This window comes from Megachile rotundata, chromosome 4 (genome assembly GCF_050947335.1).
Source record: "Megachile rotundata isolate GNS110a chromosome 4, iyMegRotu1, whole genome shotgun sequence".
NCBI lineage: Eukaryota > Metazoa > Arthropoda > Insecta > Hymenoptera > Megachilidae > Megachile > Megachile rotundata.
The window spans coordinates 13684035-13709347 of record NC_134986.1 but is presented as its reverse complement, the minus strand read 5'-3'; the positions used below and the strand labels follow the sequence as shown (position 1 = coordinate 13709347).

The 25313-nt window shown below is 34.5% G+C and overlaps 2 protein-coding genes and 1 long non-coding RNA gene across 4 annotated transcripts in view; 1 reads left to right on the top strand and 2 right to left on the bottom strand.

Annotated features, from left to right (window-relative positions):
* LOC100876019 (uncharacterized) overlaps window positions 1–25313 on the top strand; it is a 54197-nt gene that overhangs the window by 4483 nt on the left and 24401 nt on the right. The window contains exon 1 of one of the 2 annotated variants that reach the window (XM_012286972.2): window positions 4872–5185. The exons of the other annotated variant lie outside the window; for it this stretch is intronic. Within the exon in view, the coding sequence (XP_012142362.1) occupies window positions 5102–5185 (84 nt within the window). The 5' untranslated portion in view covers window positions 4872–5101. Of the gene's footprint in view, window positions 1–4871; window positions 5186–25313 lie in introns of those variants that run through there. 2 annotated transcript variants of the gene reach the window in all.
* On the bottom strand, window positions 5547–7692 carry LOC143264381 (uncharacterized). The gene is made up of 3 exons (XR_013038103.1): window positions 7344–7692; window positions 7067–7263; window positions 5547–6102 (listed from the first exon to the last, which is right to left on the bottom strand). It is a non-coding gene; the product is annotated as an uncharacterized LOC143264381 (long non-coding RNA).
* On the bottom strand, window positions 15043–21217 carry LOC143264379 (uncharacterized). Its single transcript, XM_076531283.1, has 2 exons — window positions 20887–21217; window positions 15043–16314 (listed from the first exon to the last, which is right to left on the bottom strand). The coding sequence occupies exons 1-2, from the start codon at window positions 21174–21176 to the stop codon at window positions 16299–16301; spliced, it is 306 nt and encodes a 101-aa protein (XP_076387398.1). The 5' UTR covers window positions 21177–21217; the 3' UTR covers window positions 15043–16298.

Genomic DNA, 25313 nt, shown 5'->3' with positions numbered 1-25313 from the left:
ATTCCTTTGCTACTCCTTTCTTTTCTCCTTTTTGATTCTTGGCTATTGATTCCTTTTCTTTCTGTTATTATCGTCTCCGATGTTTCCGCCTTTTCGTCTTTGTGTGGGACATTCTGAGACACATACAGGCGAGGCCGCGTGTCCGCATGGTCGCCGTGACTCGCATTGTATTCCACTGGATTTTCATTGTTCCGGTCGCACGAGGCGGGAATATCGACTGTCTAATGCCGATGACCACGGCTTGCAGACGCGTTAGAAAATCCACGGGCCGGAAGAAAGGATATACACTGGCGTAATGCGAATTTTTTGCTGGATGTTTGATAGACTCTACGTCTATCGACAGGTACGCACTGAATTAAGAGGAATTTTGGAAATCAGGGTTTTGGAAATCTTGCAATTGAGGTTCCAGAAATTTGAGAACTTAGCAAAGTGAGAATGTGGAAGTTTACGAATTTAAAATTCCAAGAAGTTAGAACTTAGAAATTGAATATTTTGGGAGTTGAGAATTTACATACTTGATAATTTGAACCTTCATAATTTTTTAAATTTTTGTATTTTCCTATTACTAAGTATAAAGTATATTTTATTAGCAAGCTAAATAACCTAATTTAAGCCAAATGGGGAGGTCCATATTTTTAAGCGCGTGAAGTGGGGACCACCCCAGTTCCTATCTATAATAGTTACGCCAATGAATTTAAAGCAGGTGCGTTCATTGCGTTATGCTCACACTATACAACGCAAGGCGACACTGAGTCATCCACGCGTTTTATGCAAACGAAGCGCGTGTACGCATCGTCGAACAAAGGGCGCGTGCGAACCCTTCTTAACACAAAAGATTCTTCGTGCTTCGCGTAATACAGGCGCCGTGGCGATTGAAATGCCATCAAAGTCGCGTTTCGATAATTGGAGGGAGAAGATGAAGGGTTACATGGAAACTTGTCTCCTTTGTCTTCTCTTTATTCGAACACTCAATATGCGTCTTCGGAATTAATAAAATCCTGCTGTATTGTATACTGTCTGAACACATGCCAATCTTCTCTACTAACTTTCTGTTTACATCTTTAACTTTCAGGTGCAATCGATGATTTTATTTTACATTTTCTGAAATATTTTGGACTCTAAAAACACCTCAACTGTAATAATAAATTATAAAGTTGTTAAATGTGTATGTTATTAACATTTCAATACAGTGTGCTGATTTTGTGTTATGCAGTATAGGTCGAAGTTAATATCATAACAAATTGTTACTGGATAAAAAATTCCTTTTTATTTGTGAACAATGTAGTTGCTTATTTCGTAAATATTTGTACAATTCGTAGAATATTATTGTAAATAAAATGTTGGTTTCCGCGAATGGATAAATGACACTTGCAAAATAAGCTTCTCACGGAAATAACGTAGTTATCCCTTTCGACGGAGATGACAAATGGAAAGTATTTCACTGAAATACATTACCCGGTTATCAAGGACAATCGTGCGGTTTGCGGCTTTATCGAGTTCTTTCGTAGACCGCAATTTCTCGTGACCGTGTTCCTCAGGAAGTGACGTAGAGTCCCTTCTGTACCCAACCGTAATCTCTTAGACGAGAAACAAGAACAGTGTCGCGAACATATTATTCATTTTAATTATGACATTATCCCTTCTCGAAAAAAGCTGACGATTCACTTCGTCGGTTAAACCGTTGAACGGTTTTTACGAGCGAACTAAGATGAAATTGTATTTTATTTTCATCGTACGGAGCTGCTTTCATGAGTTATTTAACTTTGCTCTTGTTTTTTGTTACCCGATACCGCCGCGTTGTGCTTCGCAGACTCTCTCTGCGATTTGCACAGACTTTTATGACGTCTTTAATAAAACTTCTTAGAACCAACTTGTATTACTTTTCAAATAAATGTGGTAGCCAACCTTGAGCAGAAAATGAGAACAATTTGTTTGGACATAGAGATATACAGAAGCTATTATTTCGAAGTAAACATTGTATATTGATCAGTTATGTGATAATAGTGTTATTGCAGTCTCTGTAATTTACTGAGTCTTCAATGATATAAATTCTGCGGTGGTATTTATCAACATTTGCATAACTAGATGTGCATCGAGACCCCCTAGAAAGCAGGTTTATCTGAATGGAGGGATATAGCGCGTGGCAATATAATTGGTCCATGTTTTTCCTTAATTCAAAAATGGAGCTTCAAACCCTATTCTTGCAAAGGAAAATTTTATTCAGAATTCACTGTCTATTTCAGGGACCTACACTTGTGAGGCACCCTGTATATCGCGCAAGGAATTTGAAAATTCGGAGGTTTTCCAATTTTTAACTTGGGTAAGATGGATGCTTGAAAAATTAAATATTGAAAGATTTACACATTTGAAAATTTTGGGACTTTGAAGAATTTATGTAGAATTTAAGAAATTTGGAAATTTGAAAATATGGAAATTTAGGAATACAAAAATTTCCAAATAGAGAAATAGTGAATATGAATATACGAAACATAAACAGTAGTAATGGCGATAAAACGTGTGATGGTTTCAACTCCCAAAAATCTCCGTTACGCCAATGCGTACAACGTATCCTCTGACTTTTCGCCATTAAACACGCATATTCGCAGAAGAAAGGATTCGAGATTGTCGCAAACGATGTATGCGTCATTGCTGCAGAAGTTTCGCGCATCGAAAACGATGCGAATGCATTCTGATAGGCGGAGACACAGATTCTTCATGGAATGCGGTCAGGTTAGAACCGAATGTGGGAGAGCCATGCCACAGAGGAGGATCGTGCAGACAAGAAAGAGATCGTTGCCGGGAATGTCGACATTTGCAACGGATACATTGTCCCACTGCGATTGAATTAAGCTGTTTCAGCTGCTGAAAAATTGATCGACGATACGAAATGTATTTCGACCGGCGATCTCTCAAGTGATAGCGACATCAATACAACGAGAAAGTGGTTTCTCACCTTCTTCTAGGAACTTCCACTTCGAAACCGAACAATAAAAACGAACGTAATAAGCAGTTTAAATAGATGATTTATAGTCTCGACCGGAACGAACCAAACTCTTCTTGAGAAAGGGTAATCAATTTTTTTAAACCTCTGCTAATGTCAGACGCGAACTTAAATTTTTCTATATAATTTTATATTTAACTTTTGAACTTGAAAATTTTTAACTTTCTAAAATTTGAAGATATACTTTAATTTCTGTGAGTAGATTTATGCCGTTGGATCTTTACATTCATAACCCTCCACCTAATTAGTAGAAACAAATATAAAATTACAATAGTGATTCTGTAAAATATACACCTGTCAGTATAACTAACTAAACTAAACTGTATTTATAACTAAACTGTAAAACAATGATTACTAGTGTAACTATTGAACTAGTATAAAAAATGGTATCACACGAATAGAAATTTTTCTTTAGACACAAAGTCTAACGAGATCGGGGTAGCAGCGTTCGTGTGTTTTTTTTTGCAACGTCATTGTCGGCCGTAGGTACGTTTACGGGTTGTTGGTCCTCAAAGGGTGCAATCATCCGACAATTAACGCAAAAAAGTTACTTGACCTTCTGGAAAATACCTGATTATGTAATGGGGGTTCGAGCGTTTTAACACATGCTTCTGGTGTTTCGCTCAATGAAAGTAACAAAACGAACGAAAGGAGCAACGCACGTTGTAACGACATAAATAGTATCTTCTGTTAGCCCCCGGCACGGTGCGTAGCGTTCTACGCTTTATAATAAACGAGCGATATTAACATTTATACTATCCACCTGAGGGTCCCTTGTGCACCGTAAGCGTGACTCATAACTGCCTGTCTCGAAGGTTTTATAATCGTACAGGTATCATAATCTGTATACACCCTCGGGAATAATGTATACGATAGTGTGCGAGAGGTATATCATTAAAGCGCAAGATCATAGGTACCGAAGGAAAGTAGTTCGCGCCTGATTCTATGGGAAACATACTGGGTGTTTCCCACCATCACAACTGTTTCTACAAATTTAAACAAGTGGGATAATAATACAAAGCGAGGTCATTTCTGAAAGTATTCTCCAAAAATTGAAGACTAAAGTTTAAGACTTCTATGCTCATTAAAGTTCATCAACTTGCAAAGTTGAACATTTTTAAATTCCTAAATTTTTAAGTTTAAAAATTTTCCCAGAAGAAATGTTTGTTGCGTTCGTTAACGAAACACCCTATACGTAGATGCATATGTGAATAAACACGCGGAAAGCAACCGTGGACCACGACGAAAGCATTCAGTTTACGCGTTAAACAAATTCAATGGCCAGTAAATTGCAGGCTGATACATACTTATGTACTTTATGCTTCTCTCGATTACGGTCCTTTTTGTACTTTATCGTGTTTCAGTCTTTCACGGCGTATTCTATTCGCGTGGTATTCCTCATGCTGCGTTAAGGTTTGCTTATCTCTCCGCCATTCTTATTGCCTTTGAAACGTTGCTCGTGATTCCAGCATACCTTGTCATCTGGTTAAAAATATTTATCTTAATTATGCAATGTAAGAATTATATTAGAGTTTCCTTGATTAAGAATTAAAAGACGTACATGTACTTTATAATTTTATGACTGGTTTATTTTATAAAATATGATAATAGTAGTTAAGATTAACAGTTCCATAAAACAAATCTACTTATAGATATAGGCTAATAGTAGCTTATAGATGTAGTAATAAAGTGTACTAAAAATAAAAACTTCGTAAGTGTAAGTAATAAAAACGTTGTTGATAAATATGCAATATATTTAATTTTTCAAAAAGATCCGCCAAGGGGTGCGCGCATGATTTGACCTGCGTAGTGCGCAGGGGGTGGGGGGTAGGAGTAATCTAGTGGGAGATTCGCGAGTGCGACTGGCTCAGTATGGTTCGACCATCGGTCAGGTGTGTTTCGCGAATCGTTCGAAAGGAGCGTTAACTGTCAAATCTAACTTAACACTTAAGTTGCATTTATATTAAAAAGTATAGTGAGCACATCGTCCCGTAACGAGAGACGCACAAAACTTTTTTCTCTTGGTTTTTACGCGATGTTTATGGTTTCTCGTCGTTCTGACATTCGATATAAACGTGACCAGTGAAACACCGTACCCGCATGATTGTGTCGACGATATTTTCGAGCGTGACGGGTTTCCATCGGCGACACTCCAATGATGTTGGACGAAATGCCGAGTTGACGGTGAGTGAATGCTTTTCCAAATGTCTTCGCGAAATTCGAGCGCGTTGCTTCGCGCGGACCGCGGCTTACTTCGCGTCGCTGTTCGAAACCCGCGCTTTTTTATTCGACGCACTTCGCGTCCATAGTTGCGTTGTCAAATTTACAAAATTGGAAATCGTAACAATTATTGACAGATAGAATATTATATCCGAACATTATATTTTTAGTACATAGTAAGCTTACGATTATAAAATTCGGTTAATATATTTTTGTTCAAAGACGTAGAATACCACGTAATCATGAAAATTACATAACGCTAATTGTTAAATGTTAATTAGAGATTATGATCAATGTATACATAAAATTTATATTATCCTCACAATTTAAACAAATTCTGAGTCGCTATAAAAATCTAAAGGGATATTTATTTACGCGTTCATCTTCGATTAAACGCACCCCTATCGATTAGTTGTCTACATATTCTATCGATTCTTTACGTAACGATTGATACTATCGTGTGTACATAAACACGTTATATTTTTGAATATACGTAAGTACTCGTTTCTCGAAGAAAACACGATATTCTGTGAATTTATATAGAATTATATTTGTAAACGCGAGTTTCGCACGTCAATGATACGCACTTGGGCCCTTGCGTGGTCGGCTTATTGTCGTTGTCGGTGACAATAGGGAACAAAAGTAAACGGACTCGTTCACTGCAACCGTTATTCATTGTTATGCGCCGTGACGTGGACCACGTCCGTGTTTAGCCTCGTTAAGAACAATTAAAAGTAACCGACGAACCGAGTATTGCTTAATTGCCGCCCGCGAATGTTCCCATTAAATGTTGGACTTCTTGTGCCCCAGAAGAATCTGATGTTTGCATATGGACCAGTGCAGAGTTTTCTATGTAACTGAACCAAGTTATAACTGTAAAGCTGTAAAAAATAGAAAGGAATATCATTAGACAAAATGGTGTTAAATGGAGCGTCGCATGATGTATATATTAGCTTGAGAAGTAGAGGCATTTGCAAGAGTTAATGATTAATTTTGTTTTTTAAATGGAACGTCTTTTTCTCAGAAGAAAAGATTCTTACGAATAAAAACTAGTTAGAGTGCACCATAGAAAAAGTCCACTTGAACTTATCTATAATTCACATCTAACTGTTTTACGCGTAGGATCGTACTTGGAAGTCGGTCTACCCTTATTTATAAATGTTGAATTAACATAGGGTTGTTTTAGGAACCTTAAGTTGACCTAGCATAATTTATAAAAGCTTAAGTTGACCTAACCTAATTTATAAAACCCTAAATTGATCTAACCTAATTTTTAAATCCTTAAGTTGACCTAACCTTATTAACAAAAGTTTAATTTGACCTAACTTTACTTATAAAAGATTAAAGTGACCTAGCATAGGTTAGGTTAGATTAAGCTTAACCTAACATATGTTAATCAAATTTAAGCTTTTATAAATAAGGTTAGGTCAAATTAAGCTTTTGTTAATAAGGTTAGGTTAAATTAAGCTTTTATTAATAGGGTTAGACCAGCTCAAGATTTTATAAATAAGGTTAGGTCAATTTAAAGCTTTATAAATAACGTTAGACAAACTTAAGGTTTCATTAATAAGGCTAACTCAAATTAAGTTTAAGTTTAAGTATGAATGGATATTGGTGCATTAAGCGATAAAACGTAATCTTTTGATTGAAAGTCATTTTCCTTGCATCGAGTTTATTACGAATATCCATAACGACGATTAACGCTCTCATTTGCATCCCTTTCATCGTCCATGAGAGTCTACCTATCTACGAGCTTACGGTCATCCTTTGTATCCTCTTCTTTTTCATTTTTATGGAAGCAACACACTTTGTAAAGGGAAGACGATATAATACGTGCGAACTGACCGTTAGCCGGATTTTCAAAAAATTTGTGTTTCCCACGTAGCTGACAACGATTCTTCTTTTATTCTTGCCATGGTACTCCTTTACCGTTTCTTTTCTGCGAGCACTCGCATTTCTCGGTAACGAGGACGTGTTATGCAAATTCGTGGATATTGTATGGTTGGCACAAGAGAACGAAATCATTCGGGTTCGTCTATTGACTAAAATTCGCGAATAAGAAAGAGTTTCGCTAATTCGTCTCACCATTGGACCGTAAATTATCTAATCTCTATAGACTTACACGTTTAGAATACACATCTCTGTTAAAAATAGGAATATCATTATTCTTCTTCGATGCATTTATGGAGTATTACACAACTCCATCGTTAACGAGTAAGCATTTACAGAGTAAGCTCATTTACAGATGGCTCTTCAAATTTTAAAATCCATAGACCATCAATTTTACAAAAGAAATTCAGAGGCATGCAAATTTTCATGGACTCTTACATTGCCAACATGCCACTCCAATTCGTCACAAAATATTTTTCATAAATAACTCGTCGAAACCCTCAGTGACTAACTTCACCCCTCTCAGCTCCACAAGTGGGTGTAAAAATTCCACGCAGCTATGAATGACACCTCGCGTCGGCGGAGGTGCGAAAGTTGAAAAAAAACGAGAATAAAAACGACTCCACCTACCTGTTTAATCTACTCAATCACGAAGTACCATCCAAGCAGGCAACCCTCCCTGAAACATTAACCAGATAAATTCACGGAAAATAACGCTCGCCTAGAGGCACCGAGCTAAAAGCGTCCCCTCTAAGTGGCTACTTCGCGGTGGCTTTTTTCTCGGTTCGTCAGTGGGCTCTTTTTACCCTCGTGTACACAAGAAGCAGAAGAGGGCACACGTCTTCTTGCTCGTGAACGCATACGAGCAAGGATACCTCGCCTACGCTAAGTTCACGGTTATGCCTTATTTATGAGCACACCGATAGCCCTGTTCGCTTCCGAGACTGGACAAAAGGCAAGAAATATGCCCCACGTGGAAAGTGGAATTCCGATTGACGCCTATCTCTGCCACGCGTCGTTCTGAATCAACCCTTGACTCTGCAGTGGGCGGTTTATTTCGAAAACAGGGTGTGCTGATTTAAATTTAAATTAGATTGGTAGACATTTTGAGTGGAGGCAATTAACATTCATTTATTTTTAACAATTAGTACAAATATCTTGAATGGAATGTAAATGTGTTTGCAAGGTAACGACGCATCTGGTGCGTCATCACGATAAAATGTAATAGTCAGGGTAATGTAATGAGACGAACTTAAAAATAAAGTTCAAACGTATTTAGATTTCTGTGCTTATAAAATTGAACATCTGAGAGTTCCTAAATTCCTAATTAGTAACTTTGAATATTCCTAAAGTACACTTCTTAATTTACCAATTTAAAAATTTAGAAATTTAAAAATTGTAAAATTTGTGAATTTAAAAACCTAATCCCGGTGTAATGTATGAACGAAAAATCTACGATCCAAATGCAATTATTCAATACGGATTCACCGGATGAGTCATCGCGCTGTAACCGATGGAACCGGAGGAGCCAACGACGCACCTGATGCGTCCTCCCCTAATCAAGTCCTAAGAAGTACCAAATGTAACAAGTACCCTAATCACCGTTAACAGAGAACCGTCGTAAGTTACACGCAAGAATAAGAAGAAAAAGACAAGCATGCAAAACTCAAAGATCAAGGCAGCATAAAAGGAGAGGAACTTTTCCTGCCAGTTCGAAAACGGAAGAAGCGACGCTGGCTCCAAGAGAAAGAATTTACAGGACGGCAAAGTCTGTTTTCTCGTTACACGGAAACCGGAATTTCATGCGGACGTTTCGTGACCGGGTTCGAACGTTTACAACGGGGCTGCCGCACGCGAGACGATGTTGTTGCAAAATCATTGTTAAACTGCAAGTAATGTTGAGACATTGTTGCATACAGAACAGGGCAGTATGTTAATAATAGGTTTTTTGCAAAAGTACGTCGACCACACTCCTAGGTTGCTGCTACCCTGGTAACATTAATTTATTGGCTCGCTTTAAAGCATAACTGTGCGCACGTAGGTTACAGCTTGGTTGCAAAAATCCTTTTGCAATGAGCGCACAATGGCGGCGAAAGTATCGAGTTCAGGGACACGTTACCCGTATTGTCTATCTCTTTCCTTTTCTTTTCTAGGTTGTAAAGGACGCTTTCGAATTATACTCGATATTGAGCGGGAATTTAAAAATTATTGCATGATACTCGGTTTGTCTTTTTTGGAGGAAAGAAATTATTGTCGGTCTTCTTTTTGAAATCAAGTATCGATTAATTCGAGTAACTTGAGGAAGTATTGATTGATGTTATTTCAGATTTGCAAACTTTTAAATTGTTAAAAATTTTGAAATTTACATGAACGTCTTATGGAGGACGTAGTATGTGCGTCATCTGATATAGAATACAATTTTACTTGCAATTATTATTTTTTTATGTGCCAGTTTATTCTTAAGTTGTTACATTAATAATATTATTACTAACCACATATCTCAAAGATGATTATACATCATTTTTTACATTACAAAGCAAACGTATTAACTTTATAATTTTACAAGAACATCTCGCAACCTTTGAAACACCAATTTGATTCAAACTTCCTGCATTTATAGAACACATCAGAGGTAATAATTTTACAAAAGCAACTTTCTAAAATAAGGCAGAAATTTTTGTTCAAAGTTGCTCGTGAGTGCACTGTAGCTTAACGGACAGGCACTAGATTTATTGAACCAAGTGCTGAGTTTAATAAGACTAGTGTTTATATAAATTTTAATTTCAATTCATATGTGAAATATGAGAATAAAATTGTAATGTACTAGGGAATTTTTTATAACATAGATCAAAATGTTGATGAACTGAGTACATGAAAATATCAAATAATCACTGTAATTAAATTTTTATCACTGTAACTAAATTTTATTAACATAAGTATAACCTTACTCTACATTTTCAATATCAGAAATAATAATATGCTAACCAATGTATTATCTAATGTACTAACTTCAACTTTACAAATCACCAAAAACAGCAAATTACCAATTTAACTAAATTTAACATAACAAAAATAAAATGTTGAATATTTTATACAAATAAACACGAATAAAATTTGGAATATTTTATACAAATAAAATTTTGAATATAAAAATAGTGAGGCACTGTTGAATTTCGTACACTGTCGAAAGAAGAAAGACTAACGAAAAGGATGAATGAAAGCGGTTCTGAGAATCGATGAGAAGTTCCTCGATCGCGTAGTATCCGCGCACACGTGGTGGCAAGTGGTGTGGAACGGCGCGCAACTCGACACGCACACCCACACGTGCCGATCACGCACGCGTGTGTCGCGCACCGGTCACGTGGTGTTGCGTATGCACAGCTCCGCTTTTATGTTAGCCTGGTAGACGGGCGATCAAGACGTTTGCGCAAATCGCGTGCCGCGATGCCCGCCGCGTGTTCCTACGAGCTACGCGTGCTCGCACTCACGTTCTTTGCATCGTGACCGTCTTTTATGCCGCTCAATGGCGATCTCTGACTCTAATACATTCTCACTAGGGTGCGTTCTATGCTTACATTGCATGAGGAACGTTCCTTTTGTTATTTGGTATGCAATTGTTATTTGCTTTTGATTTCAGAGACATTAGGGACATTAGGGACAGTAAATTTTGCAAATGGAATTTGTAATTTTAAAAATTTTTAACTCTAGTATTAACTAGTACTTCCTATTATTTTTTACTGTTTTTAATTTGCGAATCTTGTAATTTTCAAATTTTCTAATTCTTTACTTTCTTAAATTTCTCAAGGTTCAATTCTCCGTAGCTCCATATTCTCAAATTTTCACATTCTCTAATTTCCTAATTCTCAAACCTAATTTCCTAAATCCCCAAATTCTCAAATCCCCACACTCCCTAATTTCCTAATTCTCAAATTTCCACATTCCCTAATTTCCTACTTCTCAAATCTCCACATTCTCTAATTTCCCACTTCTCAAATTTCCACATTCCCTAATTTCCTAATTCTCAAACCCAGTTTCCTAAATCCCCAAATTCTCAAATCCCCACACTCCCTAATTTCCTACTTCTCAAATCTCCACATTCTCTAATTTCCCACTTCTCAAATCTCCACACTCCCTAATTTCCCAATTCTCAAATCTCCACATTCTCTAATTTCCCACTTCTCAAATTTCCACATTCCCTAATTTCCTAATTCTCAAACCCAGTTTCCTAAATCCCCAAATTCTCAAATCCCCACACTCCCTAATTTCCTAATTCTCAAATCTCCACATTCTCTAATTTCCCACTTCTCAAATCTGCACATTTCCTAATTTCCTAATTCTGAAACCCACTTTCCTAAATCCCCAAATTCTCAAATCCCCACACTCCCTATTTTCCCAATTCTCAAACCCACTTCCCTAAATCCTCAAATTCCCAAATTTCCACACTCCCTAATTTCCTAATTGCCAACCCCAATTCTCAAATTTCTCAATTCTCAAATCTGCACATCCCAAAATTTTGCAAATCTCAAATTTCCCAATATCTAAATCTCCAGATCCCTTCCAAATGAAAAATCTACCTTACACAATACCCAGAATACCTTGCATGATACCTATAGCATCTCACATGAAACCTACCATATCTACATGTCCTATATCTCACCTGCCACCAGGATTTTTACGAGAACTAATCAAGTTTGCAAACGTGTCTCAAGTTTGCAAACGTGTCTGCTAGAGAAAGCTGTTCCGAAGTCACTAAACTGATAAACCAAGAGAAAAATACGCTGTACCTAAATTCTTGGTGAATTCTACCGTTCTTCTGGTTTCCCAGCGGAAACTGTTTCACCGGTATCGGATGCCACAGAATTTATTATTCCGTCCTTGATTTTAAGCATTCAGTACGGCTCAATGAACCGCGTAATCCGTTACACCAACATTTCTCGCACATTTTTAACTGTTTTCGACACTCGGTGTGAACCGAGCGAGACAGAAATATCAGGGACGTTTCATCGAAATCGAGATTAATAACCTATTCCCTTTATTTTTATTTAAACGAGTGGCTATCACAATTTGATACGGTAAAGTATAGATTAGAAAGATGGTGAACGCGATAAGTGGACCTCAATTACACGGAAAATAAAACTAATGATACAAACCGGTTACAAAATTGTAAAATGGATCATGCTGAGTGGTAATATTATAAACAGGTTTATAAATAGTACTTGTAATTTGCTGCAATTTTTAAGTGGTTTTTATGCATGTTTTTATGAATATATTATACATGTATGATGTGGAGGGTTATACATTTTGTGGGGAAATATAATATATTTTTTTGAGGAATGTACCGTTTCTGCATACATATACATCTGTTTTTGCAATTTGTACCGAGTAACAAGTCTTCAAAAATTAATTCAAAGTTTAATTTGGAGAAACATTCATATTTGTGAAAGTATCAATATATAATTTGAAAGATTCAAATTTATGTGATCGCAGTGCAAGTTGTTTTGTTGAGTGTTATTTTAAGGATGTTTATTTAACTTTTTGAATATTGTGAGCACTTAAAGTTTGATGATATACCATACAGACATATACATATGTTATGAAGATTTCCTTGCATTATACATATGTTATGAAGATTTCTTTATATTATACATTAGCTACAGAAATTTCTATGTATCATACATATGTTATAAAAATTTCCATGTACATATCATATATACATTATAAAAATTTCTATGAATCATACATATGCTATAAAAATTTCCATGTATCATACATACGTTATAAAAGTTTCTATGTATCATACATATGTTACAAAATTTTCCACATGTCACACATATGTTAAAAAAATTCCCATGTGTCATACATATGCTATAAAAATTTCCATGCATCATACATATGCTATAAAAATTCCCATGTATCATACATACGTTATAAAAGTTTCCATGTATCATACATATGTTACAAAATTTTCCACACGTCACACATATGTTACAAAAATTCCCATGTGTCATACATATGTTACAAAAATTCCCATGTATCATACATACGTTATAAAAGTTTCCATGTATCATACATATGTTACAAAATTTTCCACATGTCACACATATGTTACAAAAATTCCCATGTATCATACATATGCTATAAAGATTCCCATGTATCATATACACATTATAAAAATTTCCATGTATCATACATATGTTACAAAAGTTTCCATGTATCATACATATGTTACAAAATTTTCCACATATCACACATATGTTACAAAAATTCCCATGTATCATACATACGTTATAAAAGTTTCCATGTATCATACATATGTTACAAAATTTTCCACATGTCACACATATGTTACAAAAATTCCCATGTATCATACATATGCTATAAAGATTCCCATGTATCATATACACATTATAAAAATTTCCATGTATCATACATATGTTATAAAAGTTTCCATGTATCATACATATGTTACAAAATTTTCCACATATCACACATATGTTACAAAAATTCCCATGTATCATACATACGTTATAAAAATGTTCATGTATCATACACATGTTACAAAATTTTCCACATGTCACACATATGTTACAAAAATTTGTATTACACAAAAATTTGCATATCCTATAAAGACTTCTTTGCATCACACATACTTACGTTACTAAAGAATGCGTTCTTTACACAACACATACTATTATTAGAAAATTCTCTGCATTATGCACATTCGCGTTATTGAAGAACATGCGTAATTTCATAGGAGAAACGGACAAATGGACGACGACAAATTAGCGTTGATCGATCGTGTAAATTAGTTTCCTGATTGGTCATTAGTGTAACGATTTACTCGGCTAGAAAGTCGAAAACAACTGTTCCGCATACTGTTTTACTTAAATGACAAAACTTTCACGAAAGTACTATTTAGACTTGTTTCAACAAATGATGCTCTTCTTTTACTTTTTTAATTCATCGTCCTCATTTTTTTTTATTGACCTCTTTTGCAATTACATTCAATTTCTAAAATGACATTCTGTAGACATTTCAAGTTTCAGCAAAAAATAAAAGATGAAAAATATAAAAAATAAATAAGTTCTAAAATTTTTCTTCAGCCACTTTGTGTATTAAAATCATTTATCTTCATTGATTAAAATCATAAATATCTTTTTGCGTTACATACCAACCATAAATCGGTAAGATCTTCTAAATCGATAAGATCTCATAAATCATGCGAAAAAAAGAACTATAAAGCATTTGTTCAAAATTTAATAGTCATACATCATTATAATTAGTAGAAGTATAATTATAGACCTATATAATCAGAAATATAATTTAATGATTCTGCTTCACGAAAGAAAATGAATACAAGAATGTTTTCGAACAATAAAAGCATCCGTACATCAAATAATACTTTTATCTAATATCTGGTGAATCGGCTCTTTCGAAGAAATCTTGCACGATAATGTTTGCAAACATTCTTGACATAATTGCATCGCGCCAACAGTGGATTGCACCGACGCCAGCTTTCTAATACGCAAACGTTTTACTTTTCGTTTCGTCGACACTCAAACATGTTCGCACTTAATTTGTGTAAGCAGCCGTCGTTTAATCGTTCACCACTGTACTTTATCAGCTGGAAATTAATAAAATCGCGAAAGGTGTCGAGAGATAGCTGTTCTTTCGGTATTCCTAACGATGTTGCAACATGTTCCGACATCCGCCGAGAAATTGTGTTTGCTCTATACATAGTTGTAAATATATTGATACGATCTAGCAGCTGATGATAAGGGTTTACTCGGTGGAAAAATTGCTAGATAAAGTGTGGATGTAGTCATGGCCTTTGGAGTGTCCTCATTTTTTACCCCCTGTGCTCCTGTTGGAGTGTGGGTCGATATTTCTCTTGGATATTTTTAATAATTTAGATAAATTGATTGGTTGAATGTATATTTATTATTATATCATATATGAAGAATATGTTTGTTATATACTCCATACTGGTTAATACATTTTTATTGAGAGCGTTTTTTTTTGAATTATTTTGTAAATTGAGGCGGTATATAGTTGGAATTTTAGAATTCGGAAATTGAGGAATTGGGGAGTTGGGAATTTGGGAATTTTAGAATTTGGGAATTTTGGAATTGGGGAGTTGGAAATTTGGGAATTTTAGAATTCGGGAACTTAGGAATTGGGGAGTTGAAAGTTTAGGAATTTTGGAATTGGGGATTTGGAAATTTGGGAATTTTAGAATTCGGGAATTTTGAAACTGGGGAGTTGGGAATTTGGGAATTTTAGAATTCGGGAATTTTGGAATTGGAGAGTTGGAAATTTGGGAATTTTGGAATTGGAAAGTTGAAAATTTGGGAATTTTGGAATTGGAGGTTATTGGAATTGGGGAATTGGAAATTTAAGAATTTTGGAATTGGGGAGTTGGAAATTTGGGAATTTTGGAATTGGGGAGTTGGAAATTTGGGAATTTTGGAATTGGGGAATATTGGAATTGGGGAGTTGGAAATTTGGGAATTTTGGAATTGGGGAGTTGGAAATTTGGGAATTTTGGAATTGGGGAGTTGGAAATTTGGGAATTTTGGAATTGGGGAATATTGGAATTGGGCAGTTGGAAATTTGGGAATTTTGGAATTGGGGAATCTTGGAATTGAGGAGTTGAAAATTTGGAAATTTTGGAATTGGGGGTTATTGGAATTGGGGAATTGGAAATTTGAGAATTTTGAAATTGGGAAATATTGAAATTGGGGAGTTGGAAATTTGAGAATTTTGGAATTGAGGAGATGGAAATTTGGGAATTTTGGAATTGGGAAATATTGGAACTTTAAATTTGGAACTCTGGAAATTTTGGAATTGGGAAGTTGGAATTAATTCAATATTACTTACATAGACTCTTCACATAGAATTTAAATAGTCTTCTGTTTGTATTATACTAATTACCTGGTATTCCTAATATACCTACTTTGTATAATTTTTTTAAACATCTTGTTTTACATCATTTACACTCTTCTGTACATGTACTTATGCTTCACAAACGTTGCGACGTTAGCCGACATTTTGTGTACAAGTGTAAGCGTTTATTTTATTTATTTTCTTTTCATTTGAAGATGTTTAATGTTGTTTGTTCACCTTGGTTTTCCTTCAGACTGCTTGCGCAATTTTTCTTCGTCCACAATTTGTCAATGGAGTTTCATCAGCATTTCGAGCACCTGTCGAGACAACGTAATCGAGGTGTTACATTATATAGATTATATTCTTAACCCTGAAATTATTCGAATATAGACATGTAATTGTTAACACAATTTAGTGCTGTACACTTTTATATAATTTAATTTTATATCGTATAATTTGATTCTATCGTCGATTCTATTGAAATATTATATTCTTTGGAATATAATATAATATTTTATTGGAATATTATAGATTAAAGAAAAGTTGTAATGAGTGGAATGGCTAACAAAGCAAAAAACTTTTCAACCAAGTATAGCAAAGTGAAATGTGCTACTGCATTATTATACGCATGTAATGGGTCGTAATTGCGGTCTACAAATCTGATAATCATCAGAAACGATTATCGAGAGTGGATTATGTGGTTAGGTGTGCAGAGCGCCATATTTTAATTTTATTCGTTTACGATATGCATTACACTTCTTCAACGAAATCAGATAATTATTTTTTAATTTTCTCCTTCTTTGCTAAAGCATATCTTCTACCAACAAAACACACTTTGGAATAAAATAAAATCTCTCTTCCTTTAATGCGCTTTTTATATACAAAGCACTTTTCTAATTGTTATCTTTTTCTAAATAGTTAAGGTGAAAATACTTAATGGTTCACCCAGTACGGCAAATGCAAAACAATATGATATATGCTTCTGCCACATATGTAAATTTATACTGATTGACTCGCTGTAAAAATGTAATTATAATCCACTATGTTTCTCTAAACCACTATTTTTTATTATCGAGTAAAAAATAAATCGTTGCCCATAAATTTAAAATAAATCACCCTGTACAAAAGAGCATCAAAGAAACGTGACGGAAAAGAATTCTTTCGACGTTCGAACGGAAGCCGATCGTTCTTGCCATCGGACCATAACGGGTCGATCGTTTTAGCTTCTTAGAAGTCGTTGCTTGATTGACTTAATAGAATATTCAACCGATGATTAATAATTTAATCGTTAGGCAATGATTTAGTAATATTCTAGTGGCTTGTAATTCGATACCGGTCGTCTTATCGTCCGCTGATATAATTAACAGTAAATTGAAACGTATGAACGTTTATGCAATGAACGTTTTACATTCTTCTTATGCAACAATGGAGTTACATAAAGGTTCCGAGAGAAGCGTCGTCCTCAACCGTATTCAAATTAACGATTTTGCGCAATATCTCTTAACGGAATTATTTTTTAATTGCGAGAGGAAGAGGCGATATAATTAGAGTGTTATTCGAACCATGTTATTAAAATTAAATTTCTTTGCATTTTATGTGGGGAGGGTTGACAATTAGGGCGAATATTGTAGGGTTCTTTTGTATATTTGAGTTTGTACATTTGGCATTTTTGAGATTGATGAATTGATGAATCAATGTATTGGTATTTTCATACATTGATGAATTGATATATTGATGAATTGATACATTGATGAATTGATACATTGATGAATTGATACATTGATAAACTGATACATTGATGAAGTGATACATTGATGCATTGATGAATGAATACATTGATGAATTGATATATTGGTGCATTGATAAACTGATACACTGATAAATTGATACATTGATGCATTGATGAATTAATGAATGAATACATTGATGAATTGCTACATTGATAAAATCAATACATTGGTACATTGATGAATTGATAAATTGATGCATTCATAGACAGATACATTGACGAATTGACAAATTGATACATTCATAGACAGATACATTGACGAATTGACAAATTGATACATTCATAGACAGATACATTGATGTACTGATAAATTGATACATTCATAGACTGATACATTGATGAATTGACAAATTGATACATTCATAGACTGATACATTGATGAATTGATAAATTGATACATCCATAGACAGATACATTGATGATTTGACAAATTGATACATTCATAGACAGATACATTGATGAATTGATCAATTGATACATTCATAGACTGATACATTGATGAATTGACAAATTGATACATTCATAGACTGATACATTGATGAATTGATAAATTGATACATTCGTAGACTGATACATTGATGAATTGACAAATTGATACATTCATAGACAGATACATTGATGAATTGATAAATTGATACATCCATAGACAGATACATTGATTATTTGACAAATTGATACATTCATAGACAGATACATTGATGAATTGATCAATTGATACATTCATAGACTGATACATTGATGAACTGATAAATAAATCCATGGCTTAATAATTTGTTAAAATGATACATAGTCACCTGACGAATACATAAATTGAAAAAGTGAAAACTTATAATTAAAAATATAATGAAATTGCAATTTTTGTAATAGTAAAAAAAGTAGCGATTCAGAAGTAGTTTTGTGAGATTAAAAAATGATAGAACAAGAGAGCCCGAAGGCGATATCACGTGACAGTGTCGCGTTCCCGGTGAGCGCGCGAGCAACGGGTCGAAAGAGAACAGGAAGGGTGCATTCAAAGGATGTTGTCAGCTACATGTCTACGTCTTTGGCGCAGACGTAATGCCACGCGTTTATCCGGAGAACAGAATGCACATGGTACGTGTCCGCGAAGTACATATCGCGACTTTCGCGGCATGCGCTATGTCAGCCGCCGAAGCTGAAGGAGAAACGCGCGCGAACTTGACCCCACGACTTTTTCAGATGCGAACGCTCGTTAGCCATTTCTGTTGACGACGTGCATTTAGCGCAAAAACTGCTTATGGTCGCTGCACCATTTCAAATATAATAAGTATTTTTAAATCGACCGAGCGATTTCAAACAGCTTTGCCGAGTGGCTAGTTTACTGGATCTAGGACTTTTTGTCTTTGGATACTTCGAATTTTTATATGTATCTGAAACTTCTTTTATTTATACTGTACATGTGTCTTATACATGCCATATAGGATATCTATTTCTCATACATGCCATATAGGATATCTTTTTCTTATAATAATAAAAACCTTGTTTGTCAATTTTTCTTCAGACCAGCAAGACCGAACTTTGATCAAATTTTCAACAACAATTAATTTTATATTAATAAGAGTGTCATTAAAGGTTCTATATTTTAATCTATTTATAAGGTACTTAAAATTGACCAAAATATTTTAATGTAACATTATTTTGTTACAAATTCCGACATACATGAATATTCCCAGAATTACTGCTTCTTCACCTTGTACGGTCGTTTCTCCGGATAATCACTTCCCGGTGAAAGAAAAAAAATAGAGTTTCGATCTATCGTTAGTCCAGAAGTAAATGTAACGGAACGATACCATAGAGCTAATTATATCTAAAAGTCAGCTCCTCCGGTGTAGTAATTTTACGTTCTTTGTGAAAGCGAAACCCTACGTAACCGGGGATAACGTTGTTTCTCTTTGTCCCCTCGGAGGTTCCCGTAGTAATTATTAATAATTAGACGTATAATATAATTGGTTCGCTATGACGTGAAAACCATGGGTGGTCGATAGTCGGAAGTAATCGGATTTAGCATTTCATTCGCTGATCGATAACATGCTATAAGAAACGAGATATTAAATCAAGGACTCTTTCTTATTACTGGAAGCGATATGTTGGTTTATATTTCCGGTGTGGGAGATTGTGAGTGGGACACTTTTGGAAATTTGGGAATTGGGAAATTTGGAATTGAGAATTTTAGAATTGAAGAGTTGGAAATTTGGGAATTTTGGAATTGAAAAATGTGGAATTGAGGAGTTGAAAATTTGGGAATTTTGGAATTGAAGAGTTGGAAATTTGGGAATTTTGGAATTGAAAAATGTGGAATTGAGGAGTTGAAAATTTGGGAATTTTGGAATTGAAGAGTTGGAAATTTGGGAATTTTGGAATTGAAAAATGTGGAATTAAGGAGTTGGAAATTTGGGAATTTTGGAATTGGGAAATTTGGAATTGGGGAAATTTGAAGTTGGGGAAATTTGGAATTGGGGAAATTTGGAATTGGAAAATTTGGAATTGGGAAATTTGGAATTGGGGAATTTTTAAATTGGGGAAATTTGGAATTGGGGAAATTTGGAATTGGGGAAATTTGGAATTGGGGAAATTTGGAATTGGGAAATTTGGAATTGGAAAATTTGGAATTGGGGAAATTTGGAATTGGGAAATTTGGAATTGGGGAAATTTGGAATTGGAAAATTTGGATTTGGGAAATTTGGAATTGTGGAAATTTGGAATTGGAAAATTTGGACTTGGGAAATTTGGAATTGGGGAAATTTGAAATTGGGGAAATTTGGAATTGGGGAAATTTGGAATTGGGGAAATTTGGAATTGGGAAATTTGGAATTGGAAAATTTGGAATTGGGGAAATTTGGAATTGGGAAATTTGGAATTGGGAAATTTGGAATTTGGGAATTTTGGAATTGAGAAATTTGGAATTGGGGAAATTTGGAATTGGATAAATTTGGAATTGGGAATTTTGGAATTGCAAATTTTGGAATAGTGGAGTTGGAAATTTGGGAATTTTTGAATTGCATAAATTACATAAATAATCCCAAAACTTATAAACTACAGAAAATTCTCAATTTGCAAATTCCCTAAAAAAATATCGAATTACCCAATATCCTTCAACCATGCACCAACGTTAAACGCAACAAATCTTCCTCCCGCATTTGCACTCAAAAGGATGTTTCCTTGCGGTTCATTATTTCCATACGATGTTGACACGACAATCGTAGCCACACTATCACGCACATTTGATTTAATGGATAGCCTAAGGCCATCCAGAGAGATGGTCAGGAACTCGAGAACTCGAGTTCTCCTCTTCTTCCGCCACTTCTGTTCTTCCCTTCCGTGGCTCGTAATATCTGTCCATTGTCTTGCTTGTTCGTAACAATGGAGACGCATTGAAACTCTAGGCGAGGAAAAAATTCACGTGTTATCGTGGCCGTACGATTTAATGGCTCCAACGTTGATTTATACGCGTTCCTTGACCAACTTGCCAGATAAATTTGTGCCTTACCTACGATTATTCTTGTTGCCCTTCTTTTTACGCGCTGCTTCCTTTGCGCTTTGTTTCGATCGGAATAAATCACTGGGGTCAGTTATATGCAATATGAATTATGTATTCTATTTTTGAACTACTTTCGTCAAGTATTAAATGAAAAATTTCATTTTCAAGTATCTTCGCTTTGATCGTCTTTGAATGTGTGTTTAAAGATGCACATATTAAAGTATGCGAAATATGATGCATGCCATAATTATACTGGTACAAGTTGATAATATGCATCATTTAAAAAAAAGTAGTTGAATAAGATACATCGTTTAAAATTATGTTTATACAAGTTAATAATATGTATCATTTAAAAAAAGTAGTCGAACAAGATATATTAAAAACTTAACCATGCCTTCATCTTAAGATCTCAAAAATGCACCCCATTTTATTAAAATAAATAATAAATGTACTTTTGATTAAAATAAAAGTATTCATGAACACAAGTAACAATTTTTAAAGAATGTCAATCATAGCAGTCAGAAAGAAACTCTAATATTTTGCTTGACAAAAATGAATCTAGCAATCGCTACACCTAACAGAAAATCATGATGGCCTTCTCCGCGGAATGAACACCGAGTCAGTCGGTTTTTATCAGTGCTTGAAAAGTGTTAAGAATAATCGAGATAATTTCATTGATGGTTTCAAAGAAGCCGGTCCACCTCCGTCGTCTGTTGAAACGTCTTTCCACCGGTGTACATGTTATTACGATCGCATTACCGTCCGTCACGACACGCTTCCTGGTTCCTTCTGACATCGAGGTAAAGCTTATGTAAGTGCGCCGGTGATGACTATCTTAAATTCCTAGGTCGTTGTTGGTACACCCGCTCTCGAAGCTGTACGCGTTCCAGTCGTTGAAACCGAGTCAGACTGACAACTCGTGTGAAACGGGAAATTAATTTTTACGGTGCTGCATATATCTTTACTTCGGGTAAGATTTTTCTTTATTTCGCTAATCAAATTTTTGGTAATCAATTTCATTTGGTTTCATTTCATATATGAATTGTTACAATGTTGTATGATGTATGAATTTGTTCAATGGCATATGATGTATGAATTTGTTCAATGTCATATGTTGTATGCATCTGTTCAATGACATATGATGTATGAATTTGTTCAATGTCACATATTGTATGAATTTGTTCAATGACATATAATGTATGAATTTGTTCAATGTCATATGTTGTATGAATTTGTTCATTGTCATATGTTGTATGAATTTGTTCAATGTCATATGATGTATGAATTTGTTCAATGACATATAATGTATGAATTTGTTCAATGTCATATGTTGTATGAATTTGTTCAATGTCATATGATGTGTGAATTTGTTCAATGTCATATGTTGTATGAATTTGTTCAATGTCATATAATGTATGAATTTGTTCATTGTCATATATTCTATGAATTTGTCCAATGTCATATGATGTATGAATTTGTTCAATGACATATAATGTGTGAATTTGTTCAATGACATATAATGTATGAATTTGTTCAATGACATATAATGTATGAATTTGTTCATTGTCATATGATGTATGAATTTGTTCAATGTCATATGATATATGAATTTGTTCAATGTCATATGATATATAAATTTGAACAGTGCATTTGATATATGAATTGGTACAATGTCATATGATATATGAATTTATACAGTGTCATATGATGTATGAACTTGTGCAGTATCATTTGATATATAAATTGGTACAATGTCATATGATATATGAATTTATACAGTGTCATATGATGTATGAACTTGTGCAGTATCATTTGATATATAAATTGGTACAATGTCATATGATATATGAATTTATACAGTGTCATATGATATATAAATTTGTACAGTGCATATGATGTATAACTTTACACACTATCATACATCATATATCATATGATATATGAATTTGTTCAGTGTCATATGATATATAAATTTGAACAGTGCATTTGATATATGAATTGGTACAATGTCATATGATGTATGAATTTATACAGTGTCATATGATGTATGAACTTGTATAGTATCATTTGATATATGAATTATTACAATGCCATATCATATATGAATTTATGCAGTGTTATGATGTATGAACTTGTATAGTATCATTTGATAGATGAATTATTACAATGTCATGATATGTGAATTTGCACAATGAAAATTGAACTTCGTAGCACCAAAATTTTGACAACAATTTCTGGTATCTGTTGAGGGAGTTCCGATCCGTAGGTCAATTGTAGGAGTATTAAGGCTGATTTGCATCGTAGGCATTTTAAGTGGATCGTACCGACACGAAATCGATCCATTCGATAGCGAATACGTGACTGTGTGTACCGTTCGTTCTAAACAGCAATAATACCGGTACGATGTTCAGGCAAAGGGGCTGCTCTTCGTGATCGAGATAAATCGTTGCCTCGATTCGCTAAGTCAAAGAATGTGTTTTGAAAAATGAACGTGTCAAAAATTAGGTTGTACCGTTGTTGATTGTTCCAGTGACCCCTAAAATCTGATCATAATATGTATTCATATGTTTACATTATGTAACTACATATGTAACTAAATTTGTATGATTCATTTATAATATTTTACAAAATTTGCAAATATTAAAGAGAATGTGTAAATATTAAATTTGATAAAAAAAGTAGATTGGGAACGATTGCGTTTTAACACAGGCACTTTGACGTGTAGCGGTTTTTTTTAACGAGGTTCCAATCAGAAATTTCGATCAGGACCGATTGCCCGTAAGATAAAAAAAGAACTAATGCAATGAACGATACCTCAAAGCCCGTTCAAATTAAATCGACTTCGCCCATCGTGTTCCGTTAGCTCGGTTTAACAAAGGACGATGAAATCGAAGAGAGAGTTATAAATGATTAAAGAATGATATTACTCGAGCCGAAAGATACGAATCTATGAATGATGCCATGATTTATGTATAATTCGGTTTGTATTAATCGTGGAAAACGAGGAAACAGATGCTTCACGATCTGATTAAAAACAGCTTGAAATTTTCTTGAACCATTTTGCCAGACAACACCTTTATCGAAGTAACAATATTTATTCTTTCAATGTTCCACCTTTTATCGTTGTGATAACGCGATTTAGTAAAACTTGCAACTCGAATGCAATTAAATGCAATTCCATTAAGTGCAAGGCTTTCGAGAAATTACTATGAAATGAAATAGAGAGATTGAAGTTTCAATAAAGATAAGTTAATTGATAAATCTTCCTTTTCTCGATAATTCTGTAAGCTGTTGGTTTCACATCCGATTTCTAAAGCGAATCTCTATTAATAAAATAAAGTCCGAGGTATTTTATTTCTATATCCGCAACTCATGCGTTAAAAGGTTGCGTTCAGCATGCACGACAAATTCGAAGCTAGGGCACATGTCAGAAACGAACTTTCGCCCCATATTCGTTCCATTCGCAAAAACCGTGCCCCACCTACATCTTTTTTCAGCTCATCACATGCTCCATTACGTATATTCCGCTCTGGTTACCACTTATTTTCATATCGTTACGTTCACGTGCAACCATCGAAACTGGCTTACGAGGATCATTATTCAAGTGTCCGATGCTTTATTTTAAAATGCTTTAAAATTCCCTGCGTCATTCAGGCGCATTGTCGTCATTTGTCTCGCTTCATTTATAAAAAATTATCGCTATATACGTGTCCTCTAAAGAAAAATTAACGTCGCATTCGACGCTAATTCTTGGTCCTAATGTGGACACGTGCAACACATGTGATAATACGTTAAAATGTCATGGTCAACGAATGTCTCTTTTCTGTCTGTTGTAAGTGTTAGTATGACACTATTTCTATTCAGAATTTGTCTTTCAAACCCCTTAAAATTTGATGACTTTTGTATTTTTGAATTAGGGAACCTCTTGCTCATTTCGCTTCATCTTCATATGTATAACATGCAATTAATCTTAATGTACATATAATATAACATACATTTAATCTTAATGTATATATAATATAATATAATAT

Bases quoted from the DNA above. Each gene is read 5' to 3' on its own strand.
- LOC143264379 (XM_076531283.1), bottom strand. From the start codon at position 21,176: ATGCGTCTCCATTGTTACGAACAAGCAAGACAATGGACAGATATTACG.